Here is a 24,317-nt window from a genome sequence, read left to right on the forward strand (position 1 = left end):
AGAGGGAATAACAGGGTGATAGAATAATAACTGGGGGGACAAATTTAGACTGGGTGATCAGAAACAGTCTCCCTGAAGAGGGCTCATTTGAGCTAAGGCTCCAATGACAGCAATGAGCCAGTTAAGTGAATATCAGGGAGGAGCCATCCAGGTCATGACATAGAAATGGGGGTGGGGTGGGGGGGTTGGGGTGGTGGTGCGGGCAAGTCCCCTTGGTGGGGAAGTAAATTTTATTCAAAGTGCAATGGGAAAACAACGAAGTGTTCAGACAGGGATCAAACCTGATTTACATTTAAAAAATATCATCCTGGGTGTGGTATCCAGAATGAATTGAACAAGGCCGAAGGCAAGGCGGAGGACGCAGTTGATCTGGGTGGTAGAGATAAAGTTGGAGATAGTGTGCAGTTTATGGAATGTACTAATGAGCTAAGGAAAAGAGGAATTAAGGAAGACAAGTGAGTTCTGAGTTTAAGTTCCTCAGTGGGTGGTAGTGCTATTTACTGAGAGGGAAGAATGGGAGGAAGGTCCTATTAGGCTTCACATGCTTATCAGACATTCAAGCGGGCATTTAAGAGTAGGAATCTGAATATAAAATATAAATTGGGAAATTACATATAGATCTACCTCATTGTTTTAAAATCTTCATAGCCTTAGGCCTTAACAGATGTGCCATCGACCATATAATAAATAGTTCTATTTCATGGTTTAACTGGGTGGATCCCAGACTTTCCGAAAAAAATTATTGTATTACAAGCAATGCACAATTAAAATATCTGTACAGTATCTTAGTTCTACTCGTGCACTGTAACTTCAGTTCATTTCTGAAAGTGGAGTTGCTAATTCCAAGGATATATATGCATTTTTACTTTTCTTTTTTTTTTCACTTTACATTTTTGAGAGGGGCCAAAATCCTTAACCTATCTATACTTGCAGCAACATTGTTGTTTCCTCATACTCTGGCTGACACTGGGTATTATCAGCACTTTTTAATTTTTGCCACTCTAATCATGGAAAAAAGGGGATCCTGTTATGATTTCAATTTGTATTTCTTAGGAGTGGAATTGAACTTCTGCATACTAGCCAGCTATTTGCTTTTCTTACTCATGCTCTCTTTGACTTTTAAGCTGTGTATGTAGATTCCCTGTGCCCCTGTGGTGCCAGACTCAGGAATCTGAGCGCGGGATGGCCAGGATGGTGAGCTCTCTTTTAGCAGGGACCTTTCATCCTGTGCTCTGCGCACCTGGCCACTGGTCCTGGACAGGGGACGAGAGGAGAAACAGGCGTGGTGCGGTGAGAACACAACTAGGGAGATAAAGATGGCATAGGAAGGACGATCCACTGCCCACAGGACAGACACAGCACCCGGAGAATCCCCGCATTCCCGCCGGGGAATCCCCCCCGACCTCTCTCCAGCTTGATTTCAAAAGTTGCGAAACTACCGAGGGCGTCCGGAGAGCAACTGCCCCAGGTCCGGGCTCTCATCCCGAGGCCCCGAGACCCCGAGGCCGCAGAACCGCGGGGTGGGGTGGAGGGGCTGTCTCCAAACGAGCGGGAACAGAAAACCGAAACCAAAACCCGTCAGCCAGCTCCCGCCGCGCCGCCCGCGCTCCGCTAGCTCTGGGCCCCGCCGGCCGCCGAGGGCGCGTCTCTCTTCCGCCATGGCAAGTTGCTTTTGCTTTGGGTTTTGCAGGGCGGAGTGGTCCTCGTCCCGTCACCACGGTCCCCCAGGAGGACGCGGAGACGGGCAGAACGGGCAAGGGTGCGGGGTGACCGGGGAGGCGCGGGGAGGGACCCCGAAGGCAAACCCAGCCCGGTTTGTCTGCACCTGTACGGGTGGCAGTTCCGCGCGCTTCACCGCAGGCCAGCTCCAAAGGGACGCATCGCCGCGGCCTCCTCCGGCACCTAGTGCCTGGTTGTCGGGGACACAGCTGTTTGGTCGACGAGTGGACTCGCAGGCAGTGTTAGGGCTTAACTGTTGTCCTGCCACACTTTGGGAGCAGGAGAGGAGAGAATTGCCCAGAAATGGAGGCCACCGTTTCCTTTTGTAAAGGGCCAGCAAGAAGGATTCTAGCCAAGGACACAGTTGGGAAAGCAGCCTGACGTCTTAGCGGGAATTCTCTCTTGTGGCCTTAGTTCTTTCTCCAGACACAAAGGGCTCTGTGTTGTCACCATCTTTGCTGCCTAGCAAGAACAGTTAGCAAATTTAAGATTTAGGCTTCCGTGTACTTTGGATCAAGCGCTTAAAAGCAGTGGCAGGGCCTTCAATTCCCGGTCAGAAGTGCCCAAGCAGTTGTGAAGTGCAAGTGCGACTTTGTTTACCGGTGGCAGTAAAGGCAACGTGAATGAAAATAGACACCTAATTTTGAGAAAAGGAATGTAAGCGAACTCAGTGAATAAATTTAATTATCTCTCCCAAGTGCTTTACTTACAAAAATAAACTCACAGTTTTTCTTTTTGTTTTCTGATACTATGGTCAAAAGTCTCTTAAAATGTATCATTGATGCAGGGAAATTGCCGTCATTTTAATACCTGCCGACCAAAATGCTGCTCATGTTTCAAAATTCTGTATCTCCATATGGTAACTCTTGAAAGGGCTATCTCCAAGACCTCTCTTTTTCTTCCTAACGGTGGGTAGAAGACATCAATAGACATCAAGGAGAAGTTTCTTTGATTTCAAAGATAAATGTAGACATTTGAACAAAGAAATATGGTATTAGTATTGATGAGGGCAGAGGCAGAGTAAGATTTTCCGAATTTAAATTGATTTAAAGATTTTCTTTGGCACTGATGAAGAAAAGGAAGCTAATACACTAGCCACTTATCCGTGGAGGTTGGTGTGGACTGTTAGAGCCAGATGTATAGTAAATCAAGACAAATCTCATGTGAAATAAAAATCCCCTTAAAGTCTCAAAAATCTGTCATTTTTTATTTTTCCTTTTCTAGAAAGAACTATTTTGGGATAATTACATCTTACCACTTGGGGCTAGGATGGAGGAACACATTTTTATATTTTTATTGTTTCCTGTGCAATTTATTTGTCCCTGAATATTTTAAGAAACTGTTTTCCTCCATTAAAAGTACCTCCCATAACAAAGAGTTCATAATTATTATGAGTTTCCTTTTCAGGAGACACTACCTTTTCTTTATATGTCTCAATATGAGCCATTTTCATCCTCCATTCCTCTGTCCCTTTGCTTTTGCTGTGAACTCTTTTGCATTATTTTTAATCAAAAAAAATTTTTTTTTGTTGTTGTTGTTGTTTTTGCGATACGCGGGCCTCTCACTGTCGTGGCCTCTCCCGTTGCGGAGCACAGGCTCCGGACGCGCAGGCTCAGCGGCCATGGTTCACGGGCCCAGCTGCTCCGCGGCATGTGGGATCTTCCCAGACCGGGGCACGAACCCGTGTCCCCTGCATCGGCAGGCGGACTCTCAACCACTGCACCACCAGGGAAGCCCTCTTTTGCATTTTTAATCAAATTTGACCATTAGTTAAAATTCGACCTCAGCCTTCAAGTTCTCTCTTTCATGAAGCCTTTTTTGACTGGTTTAGCCAGAATTAATCTTGCTTCCTAATCCTAAGTGAACTTTATTGTGAATGGTCCTGTATCCTTCTCAGATTTTGGGGTGTTGGTCTGTTCTTCTTGTAGAGAAGTAGGCCTCCCTCTTTTTGTGCCTACCAAGCTTTGTTGAAATGATTTGTGTATGTGCCTGCCTCCTTCTCATCCATAACTTAGAGGCTCTTTTTGTGTGTGTGTTGGTAATCTTAAGGCCCATCCAGGTGCCCCGCACATAATAAATGCTCAGTAAGGTTTTATGGTGGAACAATTTCAGGGTGAGGGGTGTGCTTTATGTCTTCGTATGTGTCATCTTTGGTACCCAGCATATTGCCAGATATAGAACACCTGCTTCATTAATACTGTATTTGTTAATTGATTAACTAATCGACAAGATACTCTATATTCTAAGAAATGCAGGTACATTTTTGCCACCTTATTTTATAACCACCAGCTGAAAAGTCAGAGGAGATGCTGAGAGAGTGCATATCCTGGGGGCGGTCATCATTGACTTTAGGCATTTTCTATTATTGAATTCCTGCTATGATAAATAAGGATTTCACTCAAGTAACCTCTGACTTCTCCCACCTTTCAAGCTTGAAAGTTTTATTAATATTTTTAAATTCTCCTGTGGACTATTTTTGTAACTTTCATAATATACTTAAAATTTTGATGGTATTACATGATTTTCAGTAATATAAGTATAGATTTTTCTTTCTGTCTTTTTTTCTCAACTTCTGTTAGTTTTGCCTTTATTCTTACATTGACAGGGTTGAATGTTTCCATTTTATTCTATAATCATATTTAAGTCTTTGGTATTTTGAAGATTTAACAGAATTAGTCTAAAAGATAAAAACCAATGAGAGTGTCTATATTATTATGCAAACAGTAAATACTGTTTACAGCAGGGCCTAATAATAGTGTGCTGTGATTACTTTTTCTCCTTTTGGTCCAATGTCATGTGTATTTTTCCTTTTTCCACTTACAGAAAAATGTTCCTCGCAGCTGTGTCAAATAGATTCTCTTTTTTTGGTATTCTATAATTTACTGAAAACATGCACACTTTAATTTACTTATGATCTTTAGGCTTGGGCCCTTGCAAATGCCAGAAAGTGGAGGGGGAGGGGGCTTGCTCTGGGGTGCCAGCACCCACACTAGCAGGCCAGATTCTCCCTAGAGTGTCCATTCAGTTTTGTTTTGCCGCTAGCTTTTCAACTAATCTTTCTGGTTTTGGTCCCTTTTTTCATTTCTGAGGTTCTTGCCATGAAAGGTGTCACCTTTGCATTGCAACCCCCTTTTCTTTATTCTGGATTCCCTCTGTCTTATCCTTCCACATACTTCTGTATCTTTTCCGTCTTCAAGAAATTGTTGAAATCTCCCCTATGCTGCTGATTGCTCCCCTTAATTGTGTTTATTCTCTTTTTTATTCTTCTACTTTCATTTTAAGATGCTCCTGGGTTAGAATGGACACTGTGTGTGTGCTTAGACTGTTTTCTCGATTAGGGAGGTCAGAAGCTGTTTGCCTATCCCCAGTGAAGTCCTACTCTGAGTATATAGAGTCCTCTGAACTGAAAACCGAAACATCTTTATGATCTATTAACCGTTACTTGGACCTGTGAGACATCCTGTCCTCCCTGGGGGTAATTTAGGATAGATTTTGTCTGAGCTCTGGTGTAATCAAGCTGGACTACCTATATATGCATTGGGAGAAGTTTATAGGTCCACTCCCCTAAATGAGCTGGGGAACAAATTAAAACCTTAATACAAGAAGTTCACAGAGAGTGAGCCCAGGGAAGGATCTACTTGCACTTGGTCCTCTGTTCCCAGGGTGGCACAGTCTACAATAGCATGTGCTCTCAGTGGTTGAATTCTATTTCAGGTATGTGCTGGAAGGCAGGGTTTACTTCACTGTAGCTCCAATGTTATTTCCAGGGTTTTATTTTTTTATGGTGACTTTTCCTAATTTTACCAAAAAAAAAAAAAAAAGAAAAAAAAGAATATGTTTTTTATTACCTTATGTACTTTCAACTCTACAATCAAGAAAACATACAGCCAACTCCAAACTACAAAATTTTGTGGTTACCTTAACTTTTTTTTTTCTTTTGTAACATCTTTATTGGAGTATAATTGCTTTACAATGGTGTGTTAGTTTCTGCTGTATAACAAAGTGAATCAGCTATACATAAACATATATCCCCATATCTCCTCCCTCTTGTGTCTCCCTCCCACCCTCCCTATCCCACCGCTCTAGGTGGTCACAAAGCACCGAGCTGATCTCCCTGTGCTATGTGGCTGCTTCCCACTAGCTATCTATTTTACATTTGGTGGTGTATATATGTCCTTGCCACTCTCTCACTTCATCCCAGCTTACCCTTCCCCCTCCCCGTGTCTTCAGGTACATTCTCTACATCTGTATCTTTATTCCTATCCTGCCCCTAGGTTCTTCATAACCACTTTTTTTTTTTTTTTTAGATTCCATATATATGTGTTAGCATACGGTATTTGTTTTTCTCTTTCTGACTTAACTTCACTCTTTAATACAGTCTCTAGGTCCATCCACCTCGTTACAAATAACTCAATTTCATTTCTTTTTATGGCTGAGTAATATTCCATTGTATATATGTGCCACATCTTTATCCGTTCATCTGTCAGTGGACGCCTAGGTTGCTTCCATGTCCTGGCTATTGTAAATAGAGCTGCAATGAACATTGTGGAACATGACACTTTTTGAATTATGGTTTTCTCAGGGTATATGCCCAGTAGTGGGATTGCTGGGTCGTATGGTAGTTCTACTTTTAGTTTTTTAAGGAACCTCCATACTGTTCCCCATAGTGGCTGTATCAATTTACATTCCCACCAACAGTGCAAGAGGGTTCCCTTTTCTCCACACCCTCTCCAGCAGTTATTGTTTGTAGATTTTTTGATGACGGCCATTCTGACAGTGTGTGGTGATACCTCATTGTAGTTTTTTTTTTTTTTTTTTTTTTTTTTTGGCGGTACGTGGGCCTCTCACTGTTGTGGCCTCTCCCGTTGCGGAGCACAGGCTCCGGACACGCATGCTCAGCGGCCATGGCTCACGGGCCCAGCCGCTCCGTGGCATGTGGGATCCTCCCGGACCGGGGCACGAAGCCGTGTCCCCTGCGTCAGCAGGTGGACTCTCAACCACTGTGCCACCAGGGAAGCCCCTCATTGTAGTTTTGATTTGCATTTCTCTAATGGTAAGTGATATTGAGCAGACTTTCATGTGTTTGTTGGCAATGTGTATAACTTCTTTGGAGAAATGTCTATGTAGGTCTTCTGCCCATTTTTGGATTGGGTTGTTTGTTTTTTCGATATTGAGCTGCATGAGCTGCTTGTAAATTTTGGAGATTAATCCTTTGTCAGTTGCTTCACTTACAAATATTTTCTCCCATTCTGAGGGTTGTCTTTTGGTCTTGTTTATGGTTTCCTTTGCTGTGCAAAAGCCTTTAAGTTTCATTATGTCCCATTTGTTTATTTTTGTTTTTATTTCCATTTTGCTAGGAGATGGGTCAAAAAGGATCTTGCTGTGATTTATGTCATAGAGTGTTCTGCCTGTGTTTTCCTCTAAGAGTTTGATAGAGTCTGGCCTTACATTTAGGTCTTTAATCCATTTTAAGTTTATTTTGGTGTATGGTGTTAAGGAGTGTTCTAATTTAATTTTTTTACATGTAGCTGTCCAGTTTTCCCAGCACCACTTATTGAAGAGGCTGTCTTTTCTCCACTGTATATTCATGTCTCCTTTATCAAAGATAAGTTGACCATATGTGCATGGGTTTATCTCTGGGCTTTCTATCCTGTTCCATTGATCTCTATTTCTGTTTTTGTGCCAGTACCATGCTGTCTTGATTACTGTAGCTTTGTAGTATAGTCTGAAGTCAGGGAGCCTGATTCCTCCGGCTCTGTTTTTCGTTCTCAAGATTGCTTTGGCTATTCGGGGTCTTTTGTGTTTCCGTACAAATTGTGAAATTTTTTGTTCTAGTTCTTTGAAAAATGCCAGTGGTAGTTTGATAGGGATTGCATTGAATCTGTAGATTGCTTTGGGTAGTAGAGTCATTTTCACAATGTTGATTCTTCCAATCCAAGAACATGGTATATCTCTCCATCTGTTTGTATCATCTTTAATTTCTTTCATCAGTGTTTTACAGTTTTCTGCATACAGGTCTTTTGTCTCCTTAGGTAGGCTTATTCCTAGGTATTTTGTTCTTTTTTTTTCATTGATTAGCTTGACTTTTTAAAAAATTTTGATTTAAAAAATTTATATCTCGGGACTTCCCTGCAGTCCAGTGGTTAAGACTTCCCCTTCCCCTGCAGGTGGTCCCTGGTCAAGGAGCTAAGATCCCACATGCCTCAGGGCCAAAAAACCAAAACATAAAGCAGAAGCAATTTTATAACAAATTCAACAAAGACTTTAAAAATGGTCCACATCAAAAAAAAAATCTTAAAAAAAATTTATATCTCAGTCTTTTCCTTTGTGATTACAATTATTTTTAGGTCTTTCTAAAATCAGACAAATGTTAACCAGTGTTTTCCATTTATTAATAAAAGGGGTTTCCTTTTTACATTTTAACTCTCAAATTTATATAGAGTTTATGCTGGCATATGGTATGAGGCCAGGCTCTAACCTTAATATTTGTTTTCAAGTATCTAATCAATTGCAAGAGCGCCTTTATTGAATAAAATAGCTTTTCCCACTGGTGTGTAACATTGCCTATATTAAGCAGAATCCTATATATTTGAAGAGTATCCTACTGTGTTTTTGCAGGCATCAGTTTTGAAGGTCAAGGAATCCGAAGCTTCTGAAAGAACAATTGTAGTTGCTGGTCTTCCAGTTGGTTCCGTTAATGATCAGTCGCTGACCGTATTAGTGAAGAGTCACTTTCAAGATATTGAGAATGAGGGTGGAGTTGTTGAAGATGTGATATATCCAACAAGAACCAAGGGAGTTGCATATGTAACATTCAAAGAAAAAAAAGGTATTTCCCAATCAAGTTTTTATAATCTTAGAAATACTTCTGTAATGAAATTAAAAATTGAATTTCATTAAAATAATTCATGGGACTGGTAGAGTTTAAAGTGTATTTAAAAAATAATAATTCTATTTTTTTAACATCTTTATTGGAGTATAATTGCTTTAAAATTGTATGTTAGTTTCTGCTTTATAACAAAGTGAATCAGTTATACATATACCTATGTCCCCATATCTCTTCCCTCTTGTGTCTCCCTCCTTCCCACCCTCCCTATCCCACCCCTCTAGGTGGTCACAAAGCACCGAGCTGATCTCCCTGTGCTACGTGGCTGCTTCCCACTAGCTATCTATTTTACGTTTGGCAGTGTATATATGTCCATGCCACTCTCTCACTTTGTCTCAGCTTACCCTTCCACCTCTCTGTATCCTCAAGTCCATTCTCAAGTAGGTCTGCGTCTTTATTCTCATCTTGCCCCTAGGTTCTTCATGACCATTTTTTTTTTTTTTTAGATTCCATATATATGTGTTAGCATATGGTATTTGTTTTTCTCTTTATGACTTACTTCACTCTGTATGACAGACTCTAGGTCCATCCACCTCATTACAAATAACTCAATTTATTTTCTTTCTATGACTGAGTAATATTCCACTGTATATACGTGCACATCTTCTTTATCCATTCATCTGTTGATGGACACTTAGGTTGTCTCCATGTCCTGGCTATTGTAAATAGAGCTGCAATGAACATTGTGGTACATGACTCTTTCTGAATTATGGTTTTCTCAGGGTATATGCCCAGTAGTGGGATTGCTGGGTCGTATGGTAGTTCTATTTTTAGTTTTTTTTTTTTTTTTTTTTGCGGTACGCGGGCATCTCACTGTTGTGGCCTCTCCCATTGCGGGGCACAGGCTCCGGACGCGCAGGCTCAGCGGCCATGGCTCACGGGCCCAGCCGCTCCGCGGCATGTGGGATCTTCCCGGATTGGGGCACGAACCCGTGTCCCCTGCATTGGCAGGCGGACTCTCAACCGCTGTGCCAGCAGGGAAGCCCCTATTTTTAGTTTTTTAAGGAACCTCCATACTGTTCTCCATGGTAGCTGTATCAATTTACATTCCCACCAACAGTGCAAGAGGGTTCCCTTTTCTCCACACCCTCTCCAGCATTTATTGTTTGTAGATTTTTTGATGATGGCCATTCTGACTGGTGTGAGATGATATCTTATTGTAGTTTTGATTTGCATTTCTCTAATGATTAATGATGTTGAGCATTCTTTCATGTGTTTGTTGGCAATCTGTATATCTTCTTTGGAGAAATGTCTGTTTAGGTCTTCTGCCCATTTTTGGATAGGACTGTTTGTTTTTTTGATATTGAGCTGCATGAGCTGCTTGTAAATTTTGGAGATTAATCCTTTGTCAGTTGCTTCACTTACAAATATTTTCTCCCATTCTGAGGGTTGTCTTTTGGTCTTGTTTATGGTTTCCTTTGCTGTGCAAAAGCTTTTAATGTTCATTAGGTCCCATTTGTTTATTTTTGTTTTATTTTCCATTTCTCTAGAAGGTGGGTCAAAAAGGATCTTGCTGTGATTTATGTCATAGAGTGTTCTGCCTATGTACTCCTCTAAGAGTTTGATAGTGCCTGGCCTTACATTTAGGCCTTTAATCCATTTTGAATTTATTTTTCTGTATGGTGTTAGGGAGTGTTCTAATTTCATTCTTTTACATGTAGCTGTTCAGTTTTCCCAGCACCACTTATTGAAGAGGCTGTCTTTTCTCCACTGTATATTCTTGTCTCCTTTATCAAAGGTAAGGTGACCATATGTGCGTGGGTTTATCTCTGGGCTTTCTATCCTGTTCCATTGATCTCTATTTCTGTTTTTGTGCCAGTACCATGCTGTCTTGATTACTGTAGCTTTGTAGTATAGTCTGAAGTCAGGGAGCCTGATTCCTCCGGCTCTGTTTTTCGTTCTCAAGATTGCTTTGGCTATTCGGGGCTTTTGTGTTTCCATACAAATTGTGAAATTTTTTGTTCTAGTTCTTTGAGAAATGCTAGTGGTAGTTTGATAGGGATTGCATTGAATCTGTAGATTGCTTTGGATAGTATAGTCATTTTCACAGTGTTGATTCTTCCAATCCAAGAACATGGTGTATCTTTCCATCTATTTGTATCATCTTTAATTTCTTTCATCAGTGTCTAATAATTTTCTGCATATAGGTATAGGTCTTTTGTCTCCTTATGTTGGTTTATTCCTAGATATTTTATTCTTTTTGTTGCAGTGGTAAATGGGAATATTTTCTTAATTTCACTTTCAGAATTTTCCTCATTAGTGTATAGGAATGTTAGAGATTTCTGTGCATTAATTTTGTATCCTGCTACCTTACCAAATTCGTTGATTAGCTCTAGTAGTGTTCTGGTAGCATCTTTAGGATTCTTTATGTATAGTATCATGTTATCTACAAACAGTGACAGCTTTACTTCTTCTTTTCTGATTTGGATTCCTTGTATGTCTTTTTCTTCTCTGATTTCTGTGGCTAAAACTTCCAAAACTATGTTGAATAATAGTGGTGAGAGTGGGCAACCTTGTCTTGTTCCTGATCTTAGTGGAAATGGTTTCAGTTTTTCACCAATGAGGATGATGTTGGCTGGGGGTTTGTCATATATGGCCTTTATTATGTTGATGAAAGTTCCCTCTATGCCTACTTTCTGGAGGGTTTTTATCATAAATGGGTGTTGAATTTTGTCAAAAACTTTCTCTGCATTTATTGAGATGATCATATGGTTTTTCTCCTTCAATTTTTTAATATGGTGTATCACATTGTTTGATTTGCGTATATTGAAGAATCCTTGCATTCCTGGGATTAACCCCAATTGGTCATGGTGTATGATCCGTTGAATGTGCTGTTGGATTCTGTTTGCTAGTATTTTGTTGAGGATTTTTGCATCTATGTTCATCAGTGATATTGGCCTGTAGTGTTCTCTCTTTGTGACATCTTTGATCTTTGTCCAGTTTTGGTATCAGGGTGATGGTGACCTCGTAGAATGAGTTTGGGAGTGTTCCTCCCTCTGCTATATTTTGTAAGAGTTTTAGAAGGATAGGTGTTAGCTCTACTCTAGATGTTTGATAGAATTCGCTTTTGAAGCCATCTGGTCCTGGGCTTTTTTTTGTTGGAGGATTTTTAATCACAGTTTCAATTTCAGTGCTTGTGATTGGTCTGTTTATATTTTCTATTTCTTCCTGATTCAGTCTCGGAAGGTTGTGCTTTTCTAAGAATTTGTCCATATCTTCTGGGTTGTCCATTTTATTGGCATATAGTTGCTTGTAGTAATGTCTTACGATTCTTTGTATTTCTGCAGTGTCAGTTGTTACTTCTCCTTTTTCATTTCTAATTCTATTGATTTGAGTCTTCTCCTTTTTTTTCTTGATGAGTCTGGCTAATGGTTTATCAATTTTGTTTATCTTCTCAAAGAACCAGCCTTTAGTTTTATTGATCTTTGCTATCCTTTCCCTCATTTCTTTTTCATTTATTTCTGATCTGATCTTTATGATGTCTTTCCTTCCGCTAACTTTGGGGTTTTTTGTTTCTTCTTTCTCTAATTGCTTTAGGTGTAAGGTTAGGTTATTTGAGATGTTTCTTGTTTCTTATGGTAGGATTGTATTGCTATAAACTTCCCTCTTAGAACTGCTTTTGCTGCATCCCATAGGTTTTGGGTTGTCGTGTCTCCATTGTCATTTGTTTCTAGGTATTTTTTGATTTCCTCTTTGATTTCTTCAGTGATCTCTTGGTTATTAAGTAGTGTGTTGTTTAGCCTCCATGTGTTTGTATTTTTTACAGATTTTTTTCCCTGTAATTGTTTTCTAGTCTCATAGATTTGTGGTTGGAAAAGATACTTGATACGATTTTAATTTTCTTTAATTTACCAAGGTTTGATTTGTGATCCAAGATATGATCTATCCTGGAGAATGTTCCATGAGCACCTGAGAAGGAAGTGTATTCTGTTGTTTTTGGATGGAATGTCCTATAAATATCACTGGAGTCCATTTGTTTAATGTATCATTTAAAGCTTGTGTTTCTTTATTTATTTTCATTTTGGATGATCTGTCCATTGGTTAAAGTGGGGTGTTAAAGTCCCCTAATCTGATTGTGTTCCTGTGGATTTCCTCTTTTATGGCTGTTAGTATTTGACTTATGTATTGAGGTGAGCTTCTGTGGAGTGCATAAATATTTACAAATCGTATATCTTCTTCTTGGATTGATCCCTTGATCATTATGTAGTGTCCTTCTTTGTCTCGTAATATTCTTTGTTTTAAAGAGTATTTCATCTGATATGAGAATTGCTACTCCAGCTTTCTTTTGATTTCCATTTGCATGGAACATCTTTTTCCATCCCCTCACTTTCAGCCTGTATGTGTCCTTGGGTCTGAAGTGGGTCTCTTATAGACAGCATATATATGGGTCTTGCTTTTGTATACATTCAACCAGTCTATGTCTTTTGGTTGGAGCATTTAATCCATTTACGTTTAAGGTAGTTATTGATATGTATGTTCGTATTACCATTTTCTTAATTGTTTTGGGTTTGTTACTGTAGGTCTTTTCCTTCTCTTGTTTTTCCTGCCTAGAGAAGTTCCTTTAGCATTTGGTGGTGTTTTGGTGGTGCTGAATTCTTTTAGCTTTTGCTTGTCTGTAAAGGTTTTAATTTCTCTGTCAAATCTGAATGAGATCCTTGCTGGGTAGAGTAATCTTGATTGCAGGTTTTTCTCCTTCATCACTTTCAATGTGTCCTGCCACTCCCTTCTGGCTTGCAGAGTTCCTGCTGAAAGGTCAGCTGTTAACCTTATGGGGATTCCCTTGTGTGTTATATGTTGTTTTTCCCTTGCTGCTTTTAATATTTTTTCTTTGTATTTAATTTTTGATAGTTTGATTAATATGTGTCTTGGCTCATGTGTTTCTCCTTTGGTTTATCCTGTATGGGACTCTGTGCTTCTTGGACTTGATTAACTATTTCCTTTCCCATATCAGGGAAGTTTTCAACTATAATCTCTTCAAATATTTTCTCAGACCCTTTCTTTTTCTGTTCTTCTTCTGGGACCCCTATAATTCGAATGTTGGTATGTTTAATGTTGTCTCTTAGGCTGTCTTCATCTCTTTTCATTCTTTTTTCTTTATTCTGCTCTGCAGTAGTTATTTCCACTCTTTTATCTTCCAGGTCACTTATCCGTTCTTCTGCCTCAGTTATTCTGCTATTGATCCCTTCTAGAGAATTTTAAATTTCATTTATTGTGTTGTTCATCTCTGTTTGTTTGCTCTTTAGTTCTTCTAGGTCCTTGTTAAGTGTTTCTTGTATTTTCTCCATTCTACTCCCAAGATTCTGGATCATCTTTACTATCATTATTCTGAATTCTTTTTCAGGTAGACTGCCTATTTCCTCTTCATTTGTTTTGTCTGGTGGGTTTTTGCCTAGCTCCTTCATCTGCTGTGTTTCTCTGTCTTCTCCTTTTGCTTAACTTACTGTGTTTGGGGTCTGCTTTTTGCAGGCTGCAGGTTTGTAGTTCCCGTTGTTTTTGGTGTCTGTCTCCAGTGGCTAAGGTTGGTTCAGTGGGTTGTGTAGGCTTCCTGGTGGAGGGGACTAGTGCCTGTGTTCTGGTGGATGAGGCTGGATCTTGTCTTTCTGGTGGGCAGGTCCACGTCTGGTGGTGTGTTTTGGGGTGTCTGTGGCCTTTTTATGATTTTAGGCAGCCTCTCTGCTGATGGATGGGGTTGTGTTCTTGTCTTGCTAGTTGTTTGGCATAGGGTGTCCAGCACTGTAGCTTGCTGGTCGTTAAATGGAGCTGGGTCTTGGCGTTGAGCTGGAGATATCTGGGAGATTTTCGCTGTTTGATATTATGTGGAGCTGGGAGGTCTCTTGTGGACCAGTGTCCTGAACTTGGCTCTTCCACCTCAGAGACACAGCCCTGACACCTGGCTGGAGCACCAAGAGCCTTTCATCCACACAGCTCAGAATAAAAGGGAGAAAAAGTAGAAAGAAAGAAAGAAAGGAAGGGAGGGAGGGAGGGAGGGAGAAAGAAAAAGAAAAAAAGAAAGAAAGAAGATAAAATCAAGTAAAATAAAATAAAGTTATTAAAATAAGAAATAATTATTAAGAAAAAAATTTTTAAGTAAAAACAAAAAAAAGAAAACAGAAAAATGGACAGACAGAATCCTAGGAGAAATGGTAAATGCAAAGCTATACAGGCAATATCACACACAGAAGCATAGACATACACACTCACAAAAAGAGAAATAGGGAAAAAATATATATATATATCATTGTTCCCAAAGTCCACCTCCTCAATTTGGGATGATTTGTTGTCTATTCAGGTATTCCACAGATGCAGGGTACATCAAGTTGATTGTCGAGATTTAATCCGCTGCCCCAAGGCTGCTGGGAGAGATTTCCCTTTCTCTTCTTTGTTCACACAGCTCCCAGGGCTCAGCTTTGGATTTGGCACTGCCTCTGTGTGTAGGTCACCTTAGTGCGTCTGTTCTTCACTCAGGCAGGACGGGGTTAAAGGAGCAGCTGATTCGGGGGCTCTGGCTCACTCAGGCTGGGGGGGAGGAGAGGTATGGTGTGGGGGGCGAGCCTGCGGCGGCAGAGGCCAGTGTGACGTTGCACCAGCCTGAGGCGCGCCGTGCGTTCTCCCTGGGAAGTTGTCCCTGGATCCCGGGACCCTGGCAGTGGCGGGCTGCACAGGCTCCCGGGAGGGGAGGTGTGGATAGTGACTTGTGCTCACACACAGGCTTCTTTTTGGCGGCAGCAACAGCCTTAGCGTCCCATGCCTGTCTCTGGGGTCCGCGCTGATAGGCGCGGTTCCCAACCGTCTCTGGAGCTCCTTTAAGCAGCGCTCTGAATCCCCTCTCCTCGTGCACCAGGAAACAAAGAGGCGATAAAAAGTCTCTTGTCTCTTCAGCAACTCCAGACTTTTCCCGGACTGCCTCCCGGCTAGCCGTGGCGCACTAACCCCTTCAGGCTGTGTTCACGCTGCCAACCCCAGTCCTCTCCCTGGGATCTGACCTCCGAAGCCCGAGCCTCAGCTCCCAGACCCCGCCTGCCCCGGCGGGTGAGCAGACAAGTTTCTCGGGCTGGTGAGTGCTGGTTGGCACCGACCCTCTGTGCGGGAATCTCTTTGCTTTGCCCTTCGTACCCCTGTTGCTGTGCTCTCCTCTGTGGCTACGAAGTTCCCCCCCGTCCGCCACTTGCAGTCTCTGCCCTCGAATGGGCTTCCTAGTGGGTGCAAACCTTTCCTCCTTCACAGCTCCCTCTCACTGGTGCCGGTCCCATCCCTATCTTTTTTTTTTTTTGCGGTACGTGGGCCTCTCACTGCCATGGCCTCTCCCGTTGCGGAGCACAGGCTCTGGACGCGCAGGCTCAGCGGCCATGGCTCACGGGCCCAGCCGCTCCGCGGCATGTGGGATCCTCCCGGACCGGGGCACGAACCCGTGTCCCCTGCATCAGCAGGCGGACTCTCAACCACTGTGCCACCAGGGAAGCTCCCGTCCCTATTCTTTGTCTCTGTTTTTTCTTTTTTCTTTTACCCTACCCAGGTAGGGTAAGTTTCTTGCCCCTGGGGAGTTTCTTGCCTTCTGGGAGGTCTGAGGTCTTCTGCCAGCGTTCAGTAGGTGTTCTGTAGGAGCTGTTCCACCTGTAGATGTATTTCTGATGTATTTGTGGGGAGGAAGGTGATCTTCAAGGCTTACTCTTCCGCCATCTTGAAGCTCCTCAATAATTCTATTCTTGAGTATAAAAGTGGCACAATAGTGTGTTAAGCAGGAATAAATGTGAAAATGTCTCATGATAGAGTTGTCAATAACCGGCAGTCTTAAAGACTTCTTTTTTTCTATATTTTAAATCTGTCTATATCTTGGGATAAAGGTGATATGTTTTATTGTAGAAAATTTGTAAAATACAGAAAAAACCCCAGAAAAGTTATCTATAGTCTCACAAAAAAGGTAAATACTTGGACAATTTTGAGGTGGCTTCAGCAGTATAATTATACCATTTGCTTCTCTTTGATCAAACCAACAAATGAATATTCTCATGTAGTATCTGCTTTATTACTGGGAAAGTTGGACTGAAGATATATGGTTTGGATCTGAGGTTAGAGTGAGCCATTCTGTTCCCCACGTCCAACCTGACATAAGTGAGGAAGTTGGGTCTGCAGAGCTATTCACCCCTCCAGCCTCATGGATGGGGCAGCCTTCGGTACAGCACAGTGGCTGGTAGAATAAGTTGCCAAAGAAAGGTGAGTCTCCATGCCAGCCTTTTGGAGGTAAAAGTACTACATAAGAGTAGGAGCAGAAGAGACCTTGCTCTGCTTGAGGGAAGATAGGGTCCAGAGAGAGATCCAAAAGACTGTGGGTTATCAGTGTGGGTATCTGTGGGTATCCAAAAGACTGTGGGTATCTCTCACCATGAGTTATGTCATTCCTTCTCAATGGGGATGTTCAGGTAAGGGATGGCGGGAAGGGCTCCTTATTATTTCTCTAAGGGGAAAGTAGAAGTTAATAAGTTTATATTATTAAGGGAAATTATTAGTTTTGTGTATTGCATTGATTAAGTCAGAGAGAGAAAGAGAGGGCTCATTCATTCATTTATTCCCAAGTATTTATTGAGCATCTATTACTTTTCAGGCACCATTCTAGGCCTTGAGGTTATACAGCAATGAATGAAATAGGCAAAATATTTTTTTTTCATGAAACATACATCTGTGGAGAGATAATAAACAAGCCAATAAATGAATATATAATTGTTGTGTGCTTTATTTATTTGTATATTTATGTATACTTATATATTTATACATATTATATAATATGGTGCTATAAAAAATATAAAGAAGAATAAAGGGATAGAATGTGATGGATAGCGCTACTTTAGGTAGAGTGGGTAGGAAAATACTCTGTTTGGGTGACATTTGAACAGAGACTTGAATGAAGTAAGGGAATGACTCATGCAGATAAGGGGGAAGAAAATTCTAGGCACAGGGAAGGACTGGGAAACATTCTCTGAGGGGCAGCCTGCTGGGCGTTCTGAAGAGCAGTGGGGAGGTTCGTGTGACTGGAGTGGGATGAGCAAGGAGGAGAGAATAGGAGATGTGGTTAGATGGGCAGCTGGGACCAGGTTATGTTTAGGAGCACATGGGTCAAAGTAAGGTGTCTGGATTTTATTCTAGGTGACATGGGGAGCCATTGGAGGGTTTTAAGCAGAGGACTGACAGAATGTGATGTCCTTTTTAAACGTGATCCATCTGGCAGACACATGTGGAGCATAAGAGCTACCAGTCGGTGCTGGTTTTGACTAGGGTGGTAGCAGGGCAGGTGATTGAGAACTGGTGGGTGTTCAGAATTTGTAAATGGACTAAGTGTCATTTTCTGAGATGCTGAACACGGGAGGAAGAGTACTTTTGGAAGGGAGCTAGTTACTAAGAGTTGAATTTTGGTTGTTGAGACGTCTATTCAGATAATGAAGTAGAGATTTCCACAGGCAGAAGGGAGAAAGGTCGATGTTGAAGAGAGAATTTTCAAGGTGATTTACATAGAGAGATGATGTCTAAAGCTGTGGAAATTGTTGACATCACCCAGGGGGTGGGTGTAAGGTTAGCAAAGAGGTGTGAGGCCTGAGGCGGCGGGGCAGGGGGGGTGGGAGGGGGCATGCCAAAGCCTAGAGAATGGGGAGGGAAGGATAATTAGCGAAGGAGACTGAGCAGGTCAGCCAGTGAATTAGAGGAAAACAAACCAGGACAGTGTGATATCCTGGATTCAGAAAGGTGAAGTCTCCTCATGACCATAGTTAACAGAGTGGTGGGGGATTTACTTTTAGCTGTTTGTTATGTATTATATATAACATACAAAACATGCAAGTGTTTTACGTATGTATGTATACATATATATGTATAAATTTTAATGTGTTAAAGTAGAAGGAAAAACTATGTAAATGCTGAATTTAGAGGAAACACAGAAAAGATCTTAGGTATTTTAAAAGCATTGAACATCTCTATTATTATTAATTAAAATAATTATTAGTGTATTGTGCCACAAACACTTCTGGTGGCCCTTTTTCCACTTAGTTGCAGAGAATGTCATCAGAAAAGAGAAACACTATCTAGCAGAGATGGTCAGACCCGCTCAACTCACCGTCTCCCATTTTAGTGAAAAGGTAAGTGTAATGCTGATTATCTGGATCCCATTTCTTCTGCAGAGTATCTCCTCTACATAGGAGGCACAAAGCACCCTCATCCCATGACTTCTAGAAAAGAAAGTGCAAACTCCTCTTAACCTGAGTTGGTGTTAAAGGTCAAACCTGTGTCTTGAAATTTTTTTGTTATTGCCTGGTCATTTTTATGTTTCTCTATGACCCTCTTAATGTTTTTAAAGTGACAGTGAGCTTTTATGCTGTCATAGATGATGTCAGGCATCTACCTAAAGACTTCTTTTGTAGGGGAAAAAACAATTAGGATGAACATTGAAAAGGAGCTTTGAAGACACAGTAAAGGTGGAAGTAAGAGGAAAAAGTAAAATTCAAAGCACTGGTTTAAAACTTTATTCTGTAAGAAACCTAGGGTTCTGTGCAGCCATCTGAGGAACTTCTAACTTGGAGGGCTCTCTACGGGGACCCCTATCTACAGAGCAGAACCAGAACAGTGTATTTCTCTGGGTTCTGCTTAAGACTTTGTTTCAAAAAAGCATTATGCCTCTGAAAAAATATTTGACCACCTTTATTTAGGGTAATCCAGTGAGAAATGTGAATCCCAAATCGAACACTGTGGGCTTGATAGGGTTGTGGCATCCGTCTGACGGGCAGCTATGGCACAAGAAGCCAGCTGTGCTAGGCAGTTGAGGCCTGGTTTAGGGGCTACTGCAGGGGAGACCAAGAAAGTGGCAGAAAAAGAGTGTGTTTATGTAGTCTGCTCCACTAGGTGGTGCTGTTTTAATTTCTCTGTTTAATTTTAGGTCTTCAGCTCTGTAAATGCTGTCCTTGATCTTTCTGTTTTTCGGAGTGAAATTGGTCTGAGAAGTCTGGTAATGGACCTGAAAAGGGAAATCCCAGCTTTATGCTTCAGTCCTTTGGAAGCCAATGGAAGAATCTCCGTTCAAGGATCATTTCTGGCTATCAAGAAGCTCAAAGAGTCTTTGCTATTAAAAGCAAGTTCTCTTTTAGAAAAAAACAGGAATAGACAGAGCCCCAGAGGGAGTACATGGAAAAGTAGTCACTCTTTAAAGCCACCCAGGTCCTCAACACCTGAGACTATGAGAAGAGGAGAAAGGCTTGTTCTCGACACAGATATTTTCCTTTACCTGAAAAAGACGAGCGGATTTTATGAAAGCACACTGAAAAAATTTCATGCTCTATGTCAAGAGACAGTGGATGGTGAAATTACCACACTTTGTATAAGGAATGCTCAAGGTGGTTCTCAGCCAAACAATGAAAAACAGGTGAAAGAGCTCATTGAGAGATATTCACATGCTCTTCACTTCGAGCTTAGAAAGGAGACATTTATTTTGGAAGGAAAGGAAAATAGAGAGAAAAGAAATATTAAGCTGGCATGTAAGCAACTAAGTTCAAGGTACCTTCAGGTTCTGGTTAATTTTTATCATACGCACATTGACATTATAGGATCTTCTTCTGACACGTACTTGTTTAAAAAAGAGGTCATGAAATTAATAAGGCAGAAAGTTAGGTAATAAAATCCTCAGCAATAGTAATAAGAATGGCTGCTGCCTTCCCTTACTGAGCAGTGGTGATGTCATGAGTGATCCCAGCTTTACAGACATTATCTCATTTAATTCTTTTTTTTTTTTTTTTTTTTTGGCTGCACCGCACAGCTTGCGGGATCTTAGTTTCCCAACCAGGGATCAAACCTGGGTCCCCTGCCGTGAAAGTGTGGAGTCCTAACCACTGGATGCCAGGGAATTCCCTATCTCATTTAATTCTTGTGAACATCTTTCATCACAGGCATTTCCATCCTCATGTTATAGGGGAAGAAACTAGGATTTGAATAGGTGAAAACACTTGTCTGAAGTTATCTACCTGCCCATCAGCAGGAGTTAAACCCAAAGATAATATCTAAGGTATAAAACTTCAAAAATTATAAAACTAAATTTAAAGAAACTTCACTTTCTCTGCAACCCCAAATTCTTAGAAAAAAGAGGTAGCCTTCATTCTAACATATAAGAAGTTTGGATGATTATTATGCCATTGGCAATTTCTTAACATTTACAAAATTTGCGTTTACTCCAAATAGAATTAGAATCCTAGCAAAACTCACTTGAGAAGCTACTTACATGGTATTTCTGATGCAGGTAGTCATTAGTTGACCAAATCCCATACTGTATAAGGCTACTGGACATGCAGAACATTTTTACTGCTCCTTACTTAGCCTAAGTACTTACATAAAATGTTGGTTCTCCTGTTGGAATTATGAAGGGAGTATAGTGTCTATTTTATAATTGTATTGTAAAATTAATAGCATTTCAGGAATAAGATCATGGATAATAAGAATAATAGCAAACACTTTCTTGCTAGGCATAATTTTAAGTGTATTACATATCTTTACTCATTCAGTCCTGACAGCAGCCCTGTGAGGTAGGTGCTATCTTTATCCCCCTTTCACACATGAGGAAACTGGTGCCTAGTGATGTAATATAACTTGCCCATGGCTCTGATTACCGAACGGTGCTTCTCCCTTTTGTAGTCTCTCACAATTCTACTTAAACAATTGAGAAATGTTTCCTTAAAGATGACAGAAGGATTTGAAAATTCTTTACTGAAGGGTAGCCAGAGCTTGTAAGTCATTTGGTTGTCTGTGACTGACCTGCATTTAACTTAGCATTAAGCCAATTTTAAGTACCGGGGACACTGCAGAGACCCTCCCAGGATAATAAAATGATACATCTTGCTCATCTCAAAGTAAACAAACATGGTTACGATGATTTGAACTGTTTATATCAGTAGAAAAGCATAAGAAAAATCTATATGCTTTCATTTTTCTTAGCTACCTAAATCCCAAATATGTAAATGATTTCTATTTCTTTAAATATGTTATTTCATTTCTGTATGGCTAAACTTTTTGCATGGGAAAATTCTCTTTATATGAAGTGTCCAATAAGGTATCTTTAAAAAGGTGTTTGACTTTCATTTTGCTTCTAAGGGTTTGTCTCAGTCTGGGTCCAGTCGGGAGAGAGAAGGCACACAGTAATTTGAACAGGGAAACTTTAATATAAAGAATTATTAACTATGACGGGATTGGAATAATGAGGGATTGGCTCATAAACAGAGAAAACTCTACCAGATAATAGGAGTAACAGATATAAGGAGTAGTTTAGACAGAGCACCCAGGGAAAACCTCCCCCGCCCACCCTACAGCTCCGAACTTAGATCCAGACTTTGCCATAGGGTTTGTGCCAGGGAATCTTGCTGGAGATCCATCCTCTAGGGTACTGGAGGAATCTGTTTAGAAGGTGTCTCTCCAGCGACCCTCCATTACAACATGCCTGAGGGGATTTCTGGGGGGAGCTGCTGGTGGCCGGGTGCCGCTGGCCATTTGGTACTATGGGTGCTCAGTGCTGGGGAGGCCTTGGGTTTGGGCGTTGGACACTGGAGCAGCTGCCCATGCTGCACGAGCCTAATGCTGGAGAAGCTGCGTATGGGGGACCCTTCCTCTGCCGGGGACCTCGATTCTGAGGAGCCTGCCACTTCAGTTCCACACTGAAGGAGGAACAAGGCTCTTTCCTCCTGCAGTGCCTCTCCAGCGCCCTCTACTGAGAAAGCTTAATATCTTGCCAGCTACAAAGGAAGGATAAAGGGCCCAATTTGTTTTTACTGAGTAGGCATATAGGATGAATTTATAGCTGAGTCAATAAATTGATAACTGGCAGTTATATTTGATACCTACCAAGGCTTTCATTATTACCACAAATTTAATACCAATAGAATAGTCTTTCAGGGACTTCCTTGGTGGCGCAGTGGTTAAGAATCCACCTGCCGGGCTTCCCTGGTGGCGCAGTGGTTGAGAGTTTGCCTGCCGATGTAGGGGACACGGGTTCGTGCCCCGGTCCGGGAAGATCCCACATGCCATGGAGCGGCTGGGCCTGTGAGCCATGGCCGCTGAGCCTGCGCGTCCGGAGCCTGTGCTCCGCAACGGCAGAGGCCACAATAGTGAGGCCCGCGTACAGCAAAAAAAAAAAAAAAAAAGAATCCACCTGCCAATGCCGGGGACACAGGTTCGACCCCTGGTCCGGGAAGATCCTACGTGCTGCGGAGCAACTAAGCCCGTGTGCCACAACTACTGAGCCTGCGCTCTAGAGCCTGTGAGCCACAACTACTGAGCCTGTGTGCCACAGCTATTGAAGCCCGCGCGCCTAGAGCCCGTGTTCTGCAACAAGAGAAGTCACCGCAATGAGAAGCCCTCACACTGCAACAAAGAGTAGCCCCTCCTCACCGCAACTAGAGAAAGCTCGCACAAAGTAACGAAGACCCAACGCAGTCAAAAATAAATAAATAAATAAATAAATGAAAAAAAAATCCTATTAAAAAAATAGTCTTTCAACAAAGAGCTGGATCAGAATACTGAGGCTCATTCCTTGACTGGATAGACACTGAATGCTAATTGGTTTATGGGTATGAATATAGCATCTTCTGCTTGAGAAGATTATGTAATTCAGGTGTTTTACATATTGCTGTCCATTTTAGAGTTCATTTAACAGCACTGTCCTTATAATATGCTAGTCATGTAACCAATTTCTATCCTTAATAAAAACTGACATTTTAATTTTCAAAATGGTAGTAATGATTTTTATTAAAATTTATTTTTGAAGGTTGCTGATGCTCAGGAAGATGATGTGAATTCTATCCTGTTCTAGCCTAAATCCTGTTGTGTGTCTGCCATTGGGAGAAAAATGTATCATTTAACTAGATAATAAGTTGGTACTTTTCAAAGAGGTTGCAGATGGTTAAGAAAGCCATTCTCAAGTTAAAAGAAGATGTGGGAGTTTCAGCTTATGATGAAAAAGAAGAGTGGGAGAAAGTGTGGGAGAAAGGAGAGGCATTTTGAGTATGAAACTCATTCAGGGATTTTTGTTGAGCTCATCCTCTGGGTTCTGGAGACAATAGTGGGATGTAAGACAGAAATGTTCAGTGACTCCTTAGAAGTTACTGCCTAGTCTGGCAGAGAAGGCAGGCAAACAAGCCATTACAATAGTGCTTGCTATAGAAGTACCTGGGGTAGGGTTGGAGGGTCATTTCTTACCTGGGATATATTAGTCATTTCAATATTATCAGCATGAGCCTCAGAAAAAGACGGTAAGCATGAATTAAAGTTTTATTTACATTATTATTAAGGAGTAAACTAGCAGAAGGACAAAACTCGTTCAAAGAGAAAGTAAGAAGTGAAATTAAAAAGTCAATAGGGGGCTTCCTTGGTGGCGCAGTGGTTGAGAGTCTGCCTGCCGATGCAGGGGACACGGGTTTGTACCCCGGTCCGGGAAGATCCCACATGCCGCGGAGTGGCTGGGCCCGTGAGCCATGGCCACTGGGTCTGCGCGTCCGGAGCCTGTGCTCCGCAACGGGAGAGGCCACAACAGTGAGAGGCCCGCGTACCGCAAAACAAACAACAACAACAACAACAACAACAAAAAAGTCAATAGGAAAATGCATGTTAGTAAAAATTGCTAAATTAGAAACAAAACTTGTCGGTGTTACAAAACTGATTTGGAAGGTTATTTTCTCTGCTAGACAGAAAAAATAATCAC

At 41.4% G+C, this 24,317-nt stretch overlaps 1 protein-coding gene across 1 annotated transcript; it reads left to right on the forward strand.

Annotated features, from left to right (window-relative positions):
• The first annotated feature begins 1,182 nt into the window (after positions 1-1,182).
• Positions 1,183-23,347, forward strand: RBM43 (RNA binding motif protein 43). The gene is made up of 4 exons (XM_067741984.1): positions 1,183-1,661; positions 8,338-8,548; positions 18,638-18,726; positions 19,521-23,347. Exons 1-4 carry the CDS (start codon positions 1,659-1,661, stop codon positions 20,250-20,252), a joined length of 1,035 nt encoding a protein of 344 aa, XP_067598085.1. The 5' UTR covers positions 1,183-1,658; the 3' UTR covers positions 20,253-23,347.
• The last annotated feature ends 970 nt before the right edge of the window (positions 23,348-24,317 follow it).

This window comes from Pseudorca crassidens, chromosome 6, assembly GCF_039906515.1.
Source record: "Pseudorca crassidens isolate mPseCra1 chromosome 6, mPseCra1.hap1, whole genome shotgun sequence".
Taxonomy (NCBI): domain Eukaryota; kingdom Metazoa; phylum Chordata; class Mammalia; order Artiodactyla; family Delphinidae; genus Pseudorca; species Pseudorca crassidens.